At 34.2% G+C, this 14,134-nt stretch overlaps 6 protein-coding genes across 9 annotated transcripts; 4 read left to right on the top strand and 2 right to left on the bottom strand.

Annotated features, from left to right (window-relative positions):
* Positions 1-334: 334 nt before the first annotated feature.
* On the bottom strand, positions 335-5,659 carry LOC105673593 (serine-rich adhesin for platelets). 2 transcript variants are annotated; one of them, XM_012369343.2, is made up of 6 exons: positions 5,242-5,659; positions 4,525-4,679; positions 4,142-4,376; positions 2,966-3,993; positions 2,574-2,875; positions 335-2,461 (listed from the first exon to the last, which is right to left on the bottom strand). In XM_012369343.2, exons 1-6 carry the CDS (start codon positions 5,312-5,314, stop codon positions 2,389-2,391), a joined length of 1,866 nt encoding a protein of 621 aa, XP_012224766.2. In that variant the 5' UTR covers positions 5,315-5,659; the 3' UTR covers positions 335-2,388. The 2 variants fall into 2 exon arrangements, with proteins under 2 accessions (XP_012224766.2, XP_012224767.2); XM_012369344.2 differs by having other exon boundaries at positions 2,966-3,990.
* LOC105673483 (RNA-binding protein 25-like) lies at positions 5,595-7,976 on the top strand. 2 transcript variants are annotated; one of them, XM_067359726.1, is made up of 5 exons: positions 5,595-5,714; positions 6,282-6,469; positions 6,550-6,728; positions 6,832-7,010; positions 7,106-7,976. In XM_067359726.1, the coding sequence occupies exons 3-5, from the start codon at positions 6,567-6,569 to the stop codon at positions 7,974-7,976; spliced, it is 1,212 nt and encodes a 403-aa protein (XP_067215827.1). In that variant the 5' UTR covers positions 5,595-5,714; positions 6,282-6,469; positions 6,550-6,566. The 2 variants fall into 2 exon arrangements, with proteins under 2 accessions (XP_067215827.1, XP_012224559.2); XM_012369136.2 differs by lacking the exon at positions 5,595-5,714 and adding an exon at positions 5,832-5,991.
* A 164-nt stretch (positions 7,977-8,140) lies between these two features.
* On the top strand, positions 8,141-9,653 carry LOC105673594 (uncharacterized). Of its 2 annotated transcripts, none has more exons than XM_067359736.1 (2): positions 8,141-8,299; positions 8,970-9,653. In XM_067359736.1, exons 1-2 carry the CDS (start codon positions 8,297-8,299, stop codon positions 9,477-9,479), a joined length of 513 nt encoding a protein of 170 aa, XP_067215837.1. In that variant the 5' UTR covers positions 8,141-8,296; the 3' UTR covers positions 9,480-9,653. The 2 variants fall into 2 exon arrangements, with proteins under 2 accessions (XP_067215837.1, XP_012224768.1); XM_012369345.2 differs by lacking the exon at positions 8,141-8,299 and adding an exon at positions 8,341-8,741.
* A 152-nt stretch (positions 9,654-9,805) lies between these two features.
* Positions 9,806-11,620, bottom strand: LOC105673624 (exosome complex component RRP43-like). The gene is made up of 7 exons (XM_012369397.2): positions 11,451-11,620; positions 11,232-11,268; positions 11,015-11,152; positions 10,497-10,791; positions 10,281-10,401; positions 10,098-10,204; positions 9,806-10,022 (listed from the first exon to the last, which is right to left on the bottom strand). The coding sequence occupies exons 1-7, from the start codon at positions 11,465-11,467 to the stop codon at positions 9,892-9,894; spliced, it is 846 nt and encodes a 281-aa protein (XP_012224820.1). The 5' UTR covers positions 11,468-11,620; the 3' UTR covers positions 9,806-9,891.
* A 63-nt stretch (positions 11,621-11,683) lies between these two features.
* LOC105673625 (succinate dehydrogenase assembly factor 4, mitochondrial) lies at positions 11,684-12,972 on the top strand. The gene is made up of 4 exons (XM_012369398.2): positions 11,684-11,943; positions 12,201-12,348; positions 12,446-12,541; positions 12,625-12,972. Exons 2-4 carry the CDS (start codon positions 12,282-12,284, stop codon positions 12,792-12,794), a joined length of 333 nt encoding a protein of 110 aa, XP_012224821.1. The 5' UTR covers positions 11,684-11,943; positions 12,201-12,281; the 3' UTR covers positions 12,795-12,972.
* A 146-nt stretch (positions 12,973-13,118) lies between these two features.
* On the top strand, positions 13,119-14,098 carry LOC105673626 (uncharacterized). Its single transcript, XM_067359738.1, is given in 3 exon segments — positions 13,119-13,386; positions 13,552-13,666; positions 13,789-14,098. Coding segments are annotated over 3 exon segments (351 nt in total). The 5' UTR covers positions 13,119-13,322; the 3' UTR covers positions 13,961-14,098.
* The last annotated feature ends 36 nt before the right edge of the window (positions 14,099-14,134 follow it).

Here is a 14,134-nt window from a genome sequence, read left to right as displayed (position 1 = left end):
AGCTTCAGATTTTTATTACTTACAGTAATTTAAAAACGTAAGAATAAAATTTGAAATATTTTGATATGCATAACATATAATTGAGATAAAAAATTAATTGCAAAAATTTACTTAATACAGTTTCTAATATAGAAAACAATATCTTAAATAATTAAAACATTCATAAAGGAATAAAATGCAGCTTGTTTCTTATTATTTATATATTAATTTTTCATATTTTCTTAATAAACACCGAGTAAAGTATACTATGAACAATTCGAAATACTTGAGACAATGTCATAATAATATATCGGAATGAGAAACACAAGTGTAAGAAATACACAGGTTCATCCAGTACATTGGCAATCAGAAGAAAAGATTTATTTGCTAATTATTGGTATTTCACAGTATTTCATGAATAAGAAGAAATTACAAGAGGTCTCGAGAAGCCCAAAGAAGTTCCACATTACAATTACAATGAACTATGATTCGGTCAATATTGTGAATCTCGTCGTTAGACATAAATGTTTTAATAACGAAATGAAGACTTTCGCACTTTTCGGTCTTAAAAATGTCGTAAATAAAACACAACTTGTATTCGCACTTGTACTTATATACGTATCCTCCATTCTCTACTTGAATTATAGACAATTTACAATTAAAATACCTCTTCGATTTCACTTTTGTTCATTCGTTTAATAGCTCGACACTTTCACTCATCGTTACTTTCCGACCAGAATATGGTGTTATGAGTGCAGCCAAATTTTATTCTTTTTTTTTTATCATATCACATATCTACATGGTAGCAGAGCATAAGAGTCACAGAATTTTTGATTCGTTGACAAACACAAATTCAATTTTTTTCCTATCGAAATTTCAAAATCACGATTTGATAAAAGGCCAATCTCTCGCTCGTTACAATCTTTACAATTTTCGATACAAATATCCAGTTTAATTTTTCAACTAAAATCGATCTTCAATAAATTTTTATACAAATTGAAGAGAAAAAGAAATTAAAACTATTCACTTATGCTACTGCTAAAAGTATGTCAGCTAAAATAATTCAAATAACGCATGTTAATGTCGTGGAAACGCAGTTTTATAGATAAATACATAATATTGCCGTACGGCGTAGAGATGCGTAAATGTATATAAGAAAATATCGGAATGATAGTAAATTTGGTAAAGTCGATAATGTGCGTCATAGAATAAACATTCAGATATTTATATCGCGTAATCGAAAGTGGTCGGCGATAATATCAACATTCTCCAATTATCCCGGGGAGTACCGGACCTATTCATACTCACAAAAATTCACCCACGACTGCTGGCGGGTCCTCAATATTTTGGTGCCTTAGGCAACTTATATATATATGTATATATTAACAAATATATTAATATAATTTGTAATTTTTATATATTAAAAACGAATCTCTGGTGTTTGTAGACATTTCATGAAAGAAAGAGTTTTTCATGACTTGTTACATTTTTCATGACTATCCTAATATCATATACATATACAGATATGAGTTTATTCTATTTTTTTTTTTTTTTTTTTTACAATAAAGATCTATCTTTAAATTTTGTATAATTCTTTGGATGTAACAGAATTTGTTCTCTCGTTTGGCAGGTAAACTGAATTTGACAAAATACTGTCACATGGTAACACAGCGGTGTGATGTGAGAATGCTGACGACGATAATGACGATGACGATTATGGTACTTGATAATTGTTAATACTGATTATGTGATGAGGAAGCTTGTGAGATTTCACCGTGAAATTTCCCACTGCCGCGCCTTAGATGTAGAAACGGGAAGGTCCACGATGAATTCTCTTAGACTTCCGCTACTAATGATGGTGATAATGGCCCACTTTGCATCGTACGTTTATCATGCTAAATCCGTATCATATTCGTACTATATATCGTTTGCCGGATTAGCTATTTAGTACGAATATAATACTTGATACACGATCGATGTAAACTAGGCTAATGACGACGAGGACAATGGTGACGATTATGATAATTATGGCGATCGCTATAAAGGATGTCCCAAAAACTGGCAGTTTCTCTCAAATATTACACACAAAGAGTAGAGAATTTTGGAAGACTTAAGCTGCCATCACACCGAATGAATGAAAAGATTTGCGAAACTTTAGAAGAGTTTTCCTTACATCGTAATAAATTGAACATCTTCATTGTGTATCTTATAATACGACGCAGAAATTATTGATGCATTGACGTACAACCAACGATTTTATCCGAGAGGAGAAGCGCGATAATTCTGGGACACTCTGTATAGATAGTTTTTTTATATTTACGTAACATGTAGATATTGTATGTGTGCGTGTGATGTGTGTAATAATCTTATTTGCGCGCTTAAACATTTTCCTCTATTTTTTTGTAATACTTAGTTTTCGTCGGAAGATCCGCTAGAACTTTCTGGCATAGTGTTGAACCAATTTTCACGAGCCCCGGTGATTCTAGAAGGGTAAAAACACTTGAAAAATTTGCAACAATCCGTAGTTTTATACGCAATAAACGTTAATCGAGATATTTTCTAATTTTTAGTTTTAATTCAGAGAGAAAAAATACCTTGTACGTTGGCGTGTACTCGTCGGCAGTGTAAGTGAAGTTCTATAATACTGTGGTGTGGCACTTGATCCTGCTTCATCCGGTCTCCTGTGTAACGTCATGGTCTCGTGGAGAGACGTGACCAGCTCGTCCTCGTTATCCAGATAATAACGTGAACCCGTCGCGCTTTTGCAGTTTTCGCACTCGCTCCGATAATCGTCCGTGTCGTCGTGCAGAGTTGGTAACGCCTGCATGCTACAAGTGCACGTCACCGAGTCGAAGCTGCCGCTCGCATTGATCTCGTTGGCTATGTTCAGCGAAGGCTGTAAACACAAAATAAAGAGAGAGAAGAGATTGTATTCAACTCATGTACCTTAGTAATTTATATCACAACAAATTGTAATTTTTGTTACTTTAAATTCGCGAGTCTTCTCAGATACGTCCGTTGTATCGGTTGTGTATGCTTGCGACAGACCGGATGCCGACGCTATAGAGGCGTCCGCATAAAATGCGTCCGACTCTTTGGTGCTCTTGTAACTGCTCGGGGACAGCTGCATGGGATGCGACAAGCCCTGCGGCGCCGCGATGCTGCTCGGTGACAAGCGAAGGTAATCCTTCGCCGAACAGTCTGTCAAAACATCCTTCGCTCTGCTGATGACGCGTGTGGTCAGCGTTCGCGGGATCGTGCGATGGGCGGACACGTCCGAATTTGACAGGGTCGCCGATATCGTGAACGCGCCGCCGCCGTTCTGGCGCGGGAAAGTTGTTGTATGCTGGCGATAACTCTTCGGTATAGTGGAATGCGATATCGGTAGCAGCGGCTGTGCGTTGCTGCTGGTCAGCCCGGAGTGTTGACCCTCGTTGAAACTCGTCACGCCGACCGACGAGATAGGCAGATTCTCGTATGTGTTTGTTCCCATTGTGAAACTTGTGCTAGAGGTGCTCGTGTTCAAACCGATGGTGGATGTCGCACTGCTCTGGCTCACCGGACGATAACTGCTGGCGTACGCGCCGGGACTGGAGAGCGGTCTGCTCGACGAGGATATCAAGGGCGTGCTGATGTGACTGTCGTTGGATGATGCTTGCGTGTTCGCGGTCAATTCATTTTGTGCGTCCGCGACCACTGCTACGCTCGCGTGATTGTTGACATTTGGCATGTAATTGTCGGAGAAATTCATTGGCAATAACGTGTGCGGATTTATCGACAGCAACGCCTGCTCCGCTCTCGCAGCGGCGACCGCTTCCTCGTAGGGCGGCGGCGCCTCACCGCGCGGAAAGTAATTGCTACCGGGTGGTTTCCACAGTGAGTAGCCTGTCCCGCAAGGTATGTCATCCATGGGCACCCCGTGAGGCAACCCGCTTCTCTCCAAATATCCCATATTACTTAAGTTTCTTTGGTCCTCTCCGCATTGCCTGTTTTCGCGACCTGCCACACAAACTACTACACCACATTATTACATTTGTATATAATATATCTAAAAATATGAATGCAGTAACGTTTATTCTAATAGCAATTGTTAAACGGTAAAGAACTAATCGAAATTTCTAATCAAGAGACTCAAAATATTTCTACATAACGAAAGCATTACCTTGTATTTTACGTTGGCGCAGACGATGTATCAAAAAAAATAACATACTGAGGGAAAATATTGCTGTCACAAAACTGACAACCGATCGTAAACCTATGTCATAATCTGCATTTCCATCTATTGCGTTAGTTCCCGTTCCGTCAGCCTTATCATTGGACATTGATGAGAGATTGATATCATCCAGACAAATAAACTCACAGCAGGTGTCACCTCGACGAAAAGATTTGCAATTTTCCTGACACAGAAAATAAACTTTATATAACTCTTCAAGCTATAAATTATGCTGATTATCATAATTTTGAGCTGCAAATAGCTAAATGCTAATTATGATACTTAAAACACAATTAAGTTTACTTAATTATTAAATTGTCAATGCTATGCACCTCGAGAAATTTGCAAATAAATGCTTTACACCACTTCGGATTGCCGTTATCACAAACACAAAAGGTACATGGTTCAGGTCCAGGGATGTAATGGAAGCCGCTTTCATAAAAGCGTCCGTGTTGATCTTTACAGGCAACTCCACCTTCTGCATTTACTGTAAATATTAACATATCTAAGACAAGAAAGAAATAAGTATAACTGTGGAAAGAAGAAACTAATAATAAGTTATTTATAATAGACAATTATATGTTTTTTCTACTTAAATCATTAACGTTTAAACATTTTTTTGCAAAATTTGATAACTGCGAAATTAGTTAAAATAATTAAAGAAGATTTAATTAGAGTTGCAACTTGATTTTATCAAATGTCAGTTTTAATGTAAAATTTTATCTGAATTTTATTCGACTTGTTTCTCGGAGCAGATGATACAATTGTAACATTTGAAAACGCGAGATTGCAGACACGCAGACACATACGCACTTTGCGAGTCACACGTGAGGCTTGCGCGCGCGTATGCACTTTTATGCATGGCATATAGAGCTTGTCCCATTTTTCTGATAGCCCTTAAGCGTCCGACTTCGAGCGAAGCATGCGAACACAATGCGCGCCCGCGGCAATCGATGACATTATAAATAAAAGGCAAAATAGAACGGCACGAGACGTTCTTTGTATATGCAATGCGATGCGTACATCGTGATACCATGTAATGAACTCACCCTTGAGACGAGTAAGGGTGAATGTGAGGACCGCATAACTGAATAGATTGCCGCTGCTGCTACTGTATCTCATTCTGCATTTGTTATCTCGTCATAGCTCTGGTGTGTCTCGGTGCGATCGGTGATCGGGTGGCGATCCTCTTCCGGAGAAACGGTTTTTTCCTCGCGTTAAGATCAAGCCTCGCGGCGAGCACCGTTAATGTCGAGCTGCGCGAGCGATCACATCTCGATTGTTCCTTGCACTGTCAACCGTGGGAACGGAGAACACACACGCTCACCGGCCGTTACGCGCCTCGCTCGCTTAACAACTACATCTCTTTACGTGTGTGTATCTATTATTCTCGCACTGCCTTTCGGATTGCCTCTCGAGGCCGTCCGGAGCCCGCGACAAACACGTACGACACACAGCGACTCCCCGGAATGATCGATTAATAAACGGACGGGCTGCTTTGCGAGCAAAGTCCATGGCGACGGTAACGATATCTTTAGGCGGATTGGATTAATCAGAAGATGAAGTTACTCTACATCGATAGTTGATAAAACAATTTTTGTGATTATTGCTTGTCGATAACAGGCCGAAAATTTTGTCATTGAATTAGCAAGATGGCACTTTTGCATAATCAATTTAACCTTGAAATTTTTATAAATGTTTGATTAATTGCACTATGTTACAAAAAATTTACTTATGCAATAAGTGGTAATTTTACGCGAACTAGATTTACAATGCAGGATTTTATGTTGTCTCGTCAGGTATAATTTATTATTTGTTAAGTTATTATGAGTTAATTATAGAATTATAATTCTAATTTAATTCTAAGTTAATTTATTTTTGCGAAACATCGTTTAATTAAATTGTTTTTACACCGTAGAAACAATATTCTTACACTTTAGAAATAATATTTGGGTATTTAAGCAATTTCAAATTAAAGTAAAATCTATATGAATAACAAAAAGTTGCGATCATCTTATAAAAATATTTTTCGAAGCTGACAGAAGTTAATCACCTATCGATGAATGTACATAGCGCCTGATGCTTTCAGCTTTCAGTCAAAATTCTTATGAAGATGATTCAATAAACCGACATGGAACAAATCACGAAAAGCATGTATCATTTTCACACATAAGTTATTCATCCATACAAAATGATATTTTCAAATTTCAATATTCGTCAAGTATAAAATGGATGTGAAATGTAATTCTTAGAAATCCTAAAGAAACAAATAACTAAGTAAGTATAACGACTTCGCGATTATAAACTAATAGGTAAATTTCTGTAAATTTAAATTAATGGAGAAATATATATTACAGTTTATAGGAACACAATCATGGCTGCAAAAAACAATATGTCTTTAGGTGTAAAGCAAGCTGATGTAGAAATGGAAATTGCTAAAGGTGAACAAGATGATTTGTTAGAAGATTATCCAAAATCAAAAAGAGAAAGAATACAAAAGCTTCGTTCGAAGGCTTTAGTGTCAAAAATCATGAAAGTGAATATAACACAATATGTATAGTAGACAAAATATGCTATATGATTGTTATAATATTTTTTTCTGTATTGTAAATTATATTATCAATTTACTAATTTTACAGCACGGTGTACCGCGATCCACTGTAGAATCTGTATCAACGAATCAACGGATCAAAGATTTAGCGCGACCAACAAAGCAACGTGCGTTAATCACATTGCGTGAAAGAGCATCGATATTACCACCGACATTCGTGGATAATCTTATAAGGATCATCGAAGCTGAGTCCTGCTTAACTCCAGAGTAATGTATCAAATCTAATTTTACGCAATACTATATGTCTCGATCTTGATTCAGCTCGTAATTCCATAAAAATTTGGCGACAAAATTTCTTGTAGGGAAGCCGCGCAAGTTCGTCGAAAAAAACGCAGAACGAAGATAAAAACGCGATTGCCGCGTACAGAAAAATGGATGCGAAAAATTTCGGAAGATATAGAAGACACGACAATGGACAGAGACGCGGCAATGTGCCAATATCTGATAGCGAAACGCTTTGTCAAGAGTATTTTGGAATATCAGTGCTTCACACCGAGGAAGGATATTCGCGAGATCGCAGATGTGATAATGAGACGCTTGATATCTTACGAAGCGTATGCGGATACCCGAAATGACGATCGAGCAACACAGCAATTGCGCCTCTTGGCCGATGTAGTGGCCTGTTGGATAGCAGAGATCCTTGTTGAGGTCGCAAGCACCCGTAAGTATTCTCTGGAAGAGTATTGCAGAAAGAGGAAGATGAAAATGGAGACGGAGATGGATGTTGACAATGAAGTGAATAGCAAAATACAGGATTGGAAGCAAATAGAGCTGAAAAAAGAGAGGCAAGAAAAAAGGGAAAATAAAAATAAATTTCAAACGGAAGAAAAGAGCAAAACAGCTGAAAAAGAGAATAAAAATGAGAATGAGGAGCAAAAGAGAGAAAATACGGAAGGCGAGGAAAAGCAGAATAGAAGCGAGAATGAGGAGCAAAAGAGAGAAAATACAGAAGGCGAGGAAAAGGAGAATAGAAGCGAGAATGAGGAGCAAAAGAGAGAAAATACGGAAAGTGAGGAAAAGAAGAATAGAAGTGAGAATGAAGAGCAAAAGAGAGAAAATACGGAAGATGAGGGAAAGAAGAACAGAAGTGAGAATGAAAGTAAGAATGAGGAGCAAAAGAGAGAAAATATGGAAGATGCATTGATGAAAAAAGAGGAGGAAGACAGCAGATAGATGAAGAAATAAAAAAGGAAAAAAATGACAAAGAACAGGATGAAGGAAATATAGAAAAAATAGAAGAGGTCAGAGAAGAAGTGAAGGAAGAGTAGAAAAAAATGACGAAAAACTATTTAACAACCGATGATAACTGAATCGACTGAGGAAATGTTTGTTTTGGGTTATAGCTTTTCATTTTAGTTGTACTGCGGTGACTGTGCCAGCCAGTAATTTTAACCAAAAATTTGTCTAACTAACCAATTTTTAAAAAGTATAAGATTAGCTAAAGTAACACAAGTCATATTACTCATATTGAATGAAAGAAACAAAAATAAAATATGGTAAAATAAATATATAATGCATAATATTAATTTGCTCAAAAAAGGAAAAAAAAACAATAAAAACACAAACAATGCCAAGTAAAACCTAAATGAGTTTGTTTATATTGATTGTTTCTTTTTCTTTGAATGTTTGAAATTTGTACGGCGAAATACATCATACGAGAGTTGAGAATTTTATCTATTCTGATTTAACCTAATTTAGCGATCAACAGTATATTTTCGTGTCGTGTGTGCTCTATACATACACGTGTATTCTCTGTGAAGCGTTTATGAATTGTTTGCGCGCGACCGGCATCGATCAAACTGAACCTTTTCGTTCCATGAATATAATATCCATGAATGCATGTTAGTGAGAATAATTAAACGATCTGGCATCGATAATTAGAAACACACAATTGTTGCTTCGTAAAGTTAGTGTAAGATAAATTGCGGATCGAAAATGGTAATTAGTTTGTTTCTGATTTCGTCAGATTCTGTCATTTCACATTTCTGTCAAATTCTTTTTTAATTTCAGTGTTTTATTTTCAATTTATTAAAATTATTTTTTATCTTTTTAAAGAGATTAAAACTATTATATTTATATGAGCAATATGTTTTTGTGTATTTAAGAAATTATTATGTATTATTTGTTTAAGGATAATTTTTGTAACAATTAAATTTTTTTTTTCAGGCATCCACATCTAAAAAGCAAGGCAGTGGTGCTATCCGTAAGAGGAATACGAAAAAAATTGAACTAACAGATGAGAAGGAAGCAGATATAAAAGAAGCTTTTGATTTGTTTGATCCGGATAGCACTGGAAAAATTGCCACTAAGGAGCTTAAAGTTGCCATTAGGGCGCTAGGAATTGAACCAACAAAAGAGGAATTGAAGAGACTCACAGCAGATGTTGATCCAGAGAACACTGGCAAATTTTCTTACGAAGATTTCTTGAATATAATGACAGTGAAAATGTCAGAGAAAGATATGAAAGAAGATGTATTAAGAGCTTTCCGTCTTTTCGATGATGATGATACAGGAAAGATATCTTTTAAAAATTTGAAGAGAGTTGCTCAAGAATTGGGAGAGGATCTGACAGATGAGGAAATACAAGAAATGATTGATGAGGCAGATAAAGATGGCGATGGAGAGATATCACAAGAGGAATTTTTGAGAATCATGAAAAAAGCATGTTTATATTAAGTTATTAAATAAGATATTACTATAATCTTATATCACATTAAGCATAATTTATTAAATACTATTTATTAAATTAAATATGTGTAAAGTTATTTTTTATAAATGGTGTATTTGTGTGAACATTTAATAATGTGCTATTAAGGTGTGAAAAAATAATAAAAATATTCTCTCTCACAATATGCTATCTCTTTTTTGTAAACATTAAATTCATTCTTTTTAATTGTATCTTTTTATATTTTTCTAAAATTTTATTTTACTTTTTTATCAAAATATGATTTATATTTAACATGATAGGTTTGTTCTAAATTTGGAATAAAATTGATTAAAAAGACATTTTATGCAATAATTATTTCATATCTATATGAATTAAAGAAAAAATAAGAATGATAAAACAGTTTTATTTAAAAAAAATACTCTAATCATCTGTTTCCATATTTACTTTCAGTGTTGATATAGCAGCATCGATTAATGATCTAATTAACTTTGCTCTCGTTTTTGCCATTTCTAATGCCTTAAAAAGTAAATTGGTAGAGATTGGGATTCCACCTGCATTAAATTTACATAATTTACATAATTATACACGTGATAATGAAACAATAATACAATTTAAAAAGTACATACCAGGTTTATGTATATAACAAATTTCTTCCTCATCATCCATCACGATAGAGAATCTTCCTGATGATAAATCTTCCTCCTCATCTGTAGGATCAGCTATCAACAATTGACTGTACAAATAAAAAAAAAGACATCTAGAATGACAAATTAACTACAGATATTTATCAGCAATAAATTGAAACTGACTTCTCAAATAAAGCAAACGACGTAGATACTGGTAGCGTTTTCACAGTCAGCTGTATTTTATTTTCTGCACATACAACAGTGACTTTTGTTTCCTTGTTATAATTCACTTCAGGTAGTTTCACTGCAAAATAAATTGTTTCTTACAATACAGTGATACAGAAAAGAAGTTATATTCTTACACATTTTTAGACAATAGCGTGCACACACAAAACTCACATGTTTTGAGAGCAGCAATTACTGCTCCGGTGCAAGCATCTATGACTGAACCATTGTAATTTAAACACACAATATCGCAATATAAGACCCATACTAAGTTTCCTTTACAGATACACAGATCTTTCAAATCAAGCGCTGTTGAATTGCTCAATATGATATCTATCAATTTAGAAAGAACCTGTGCCTGTTCGCTCGGTGGGCCTGGACGAAACTTGGAGGAACACAGAGGAGACAATTCCACATTTGGTACTATGTAACCATGATCTGGAGTATCACTTTTTGGTACAGCTAGTTCCTGAAAACATAATTTCAACTAATCACTACTTTAATAACAAATAAAAATGATTATTTACTTATACAATTCATAATAAAAAATATATAACTAAATACCTTATAAATTATAAAAAGGATAAAAACAAAAGATATCATTAAATTGGTGTAATATAACACATATGACAATTTTAAAATATATAAAAATATATTTAAACATATCATAAAATATTATAAAATGTATTTACAGCTTTAATGCCACAAACTGCAGTTGTGTCACCCAACTTGAATATTGCTGAACTGTCTGCCTGAACAATTGATGACACATTTATGCTTACTGGCCGAAATGATAAGAATTTTCTGTTGTCTGGTCGAACACCTTGTTCCTGCAAATGTCAGATTTTTTTTTATAAAATATTTTTTGATAAAATATATATGTTTGATTGAAAAGTATAAGGTACTTACAAGATGATCCTGTAAATATTTTACAGGATGAATTGTTCTGTAAATATATTTAAATAAACATTATCTTTAAAATTATAAAAAATAAATTTTTGTCATGTTCAATCTTCCACTTGTAAATATTTTTTTAAACTTATTTTGGCAAGAAAACAAAATTTTTTAATTAGTTTATCACAAAGTAATATAAGATCTTTATAGATATTAAAAAAATAAAATACACACTTGTATTGTAAATCCATCTTTCTGTGTTATGTTTTATCAGTATTTAATCTGAATTCAATTTGTTTACTTTATAGTCACATAACACATGCTAAACCTAACTTTGAAGCACAATATTAAGATTGCAGGACGCACAACGGCCAGAAAACGCCTAATCGCGTCCCTCAATTTTTATTTCTTTTACTTCTAGGGTCCCTAAGTGAAGGACAGTTAAAGCGCCATCATATGAGGTAACTCGAAGATTATAAAGATTTTTCGAAGAAGAACATAACCTCTTTTCATAATTTTTATTGCATTTATATATATCGAATAATCTGAACTTGACTTTGAGATGCTTGGAAATGTGTTGTTTTTTAAGATATTTAACCTATAAAAAATTGCTTTCGTGCGAATTGTCGTTTTATCAGCAGTTTACTTTAGTACGAATATTTGCTTAAGAAGTAGTTGATTTGCAAATTGTTTCTTGACGACACATCTAGTAAATATAAATAATAAGGTATTTGTCAATTAAACGTAATAAATGACAACATTTGCAATTAATAATAATTTAAAAGTTTAGTATGTATGGAATCCTACTTAAAATTAATTAAGATGTTAGTTTTCTAATGTAAAGTACAATTTATGTTTAAATTACTTGGTTCTAATAACTGTCATATGTCATGTGTCAATGTATTTTTAACGCGACAAAAACGATTTAAAGCTCATCATTTTTTACAAAAATTACATATATTTAATCTTTTGTATAATTTCAAGGAATTGGAAAATTGGAGAAACTGAGAAAAAAAGTATATATATTGACTGAATTGGGCTTGATTTTTCAAACCAATTTGAAGAATGGCAGGAATCAACTGTACGTCAATTTTGAAAAGCTCGCGTGAATTGTCACCATTTTACTTGAAAGGTATAAATTTACAAATAAACAATATCAGCATCTTATATGTTTATGGAAATTTTAAATAAAATATACATTTGTAACGTTTTTTACCATTTTTTTTAAGGATTCACACGTTTATTCGCATCCAAGAGCACAGACACCGATGAGAGCCCAAGATTACGTGAATTTAGGAAAAAATTGCGTGAACGCGCTCCTATAGGTATGTCGTTACACGCAGTAGCTAGTGTGGTAATCCAAAGATTGAAAGATTTCAAAGCTGAAGATGAACTTCCAACGTAACAGAGAAATTAGAGGAGTTGAAGGAAGGCCAGCATCCTTATCAGGAGAAGGAACCTTTGAAAGCGTTCCCTGACAACACAAATCCGGATACAGGCGAAATTGGTGGTCCTCGTGGACCAGAACCAACTCGTTATGGCGACTGGGAGAGGAAAGGCCGTGTGACGGACTTCTGAAACGCTAGAAAAAGTTTTTTCATGATAATTAAAAATTACCTACGTTAGAGAAATGAGATATTTAAAAGAAGTAATTTATTTTGATACGACGCTAGATTGATGTATCTTTATCATAAAAACGTTGGATCTGTTTTGTAGAATAAAAGTTATAAATAAATTACGATATTTATATTGTAAAGTGTGTTTTCGTAGCAATTGCTAAGATGGACAAATTATGCAGCATTAGTCTTTATATCACCATCTGATTTCCATAATGATAAAAAGTTTTCCGTCACAATATTTAGATAATTAATGACTGACGTTAACGCTTATCGAATGAAATTGGAAATTTTATAATAAAATTATAAGATCCAAGATATTTATCACACAAAAAAGAATTAATGGAAAATGCTGCATTTGACACACAGGCGATAGTGTTTTATTAACAAAATTATTGGTCTCGTTGATGTTTCCACACGATTAGAGGAAACCTTGTCACAAGGCTCTTGTAGTTCCTGGTAGTTCCCCGTAAAACTACCAGTTTACATAATGACTAGCATAAATCATATCTTGACGAGTCTGCAGATAAGAAGTTGCAGGCAATTTGTCACAAGTACAAGTCGTTCGATATTTTAGAGTATTTTACCTTTACAAACTTGAGATAGACTAATCTATATTTCTGGAAATATAGATTAGCCCATTATATCTAAATATAGATTTTTCATCTACTTTCCCTTTGAACTGAAATACACTAAAATTAAATAGATAATTTGTTTAGGTGCTTTATTATTAAAAATGAAGGAAGCTTCAGGCGAATCCTTGGAAAATGTGCAAGAGTCACAGCGAATGAAACAGTTCCATGAGAAACTTAAATTGCAACCGATACCAAGTATGTAATTGATAACAAACACAATTCGTAAAGATGCTGGTATCAAGCGAACTTTTTTTATGATAATGTAACATGAGCTTATGTAACAGAAAGTTGACCGTGTCAACTTCTGTCTTCTATGAAAAGTTGATGAAAACTTTGTATTAATTTTTTTCTAATAGAAGTAAGACCGCGAGAACGGTTTGTAGACTTAGTGCTAGTGGAAACTGATCCACGGACTGGAGAACTCGTAACAAATACTGAGGAGCCTACTAAATGGGGAGATTGGCAGACCAGTGGCAGAGTCAGTGATTTTTAAAACAAAGATACTGTATACTTTTCATAAACTTTTTATAGATGATGATATTTCAATTACTAGAAAGAATCGTCAAACATTTAATTAATTTTAAAATAACGTAAAAATCAAGATTACTTTTCAATGTGGCAAAATATAAAATATACATAAAAAAGCATGTGTTGCACAAAAATTTGA

The sequence above is a fragment of the Linepithema humile genome, chromosome 7, assembly GCF_040581485.1.
Source record: "Linepithema humile isolate Giens D197 chromosome 7, Lhum_UNIL_v1.0, whole genome shotgun sequence".
NCBI lineage: Eukaryota > Metazoa > Arthropoda > Insecta > Hymenoptera > Formicidae > Linepithema > Linepithema humile.
Note: the sequence above shows the minus strand (reverse complement) of the source record. Positions and strands in the feature narration are given on the sequence as shown.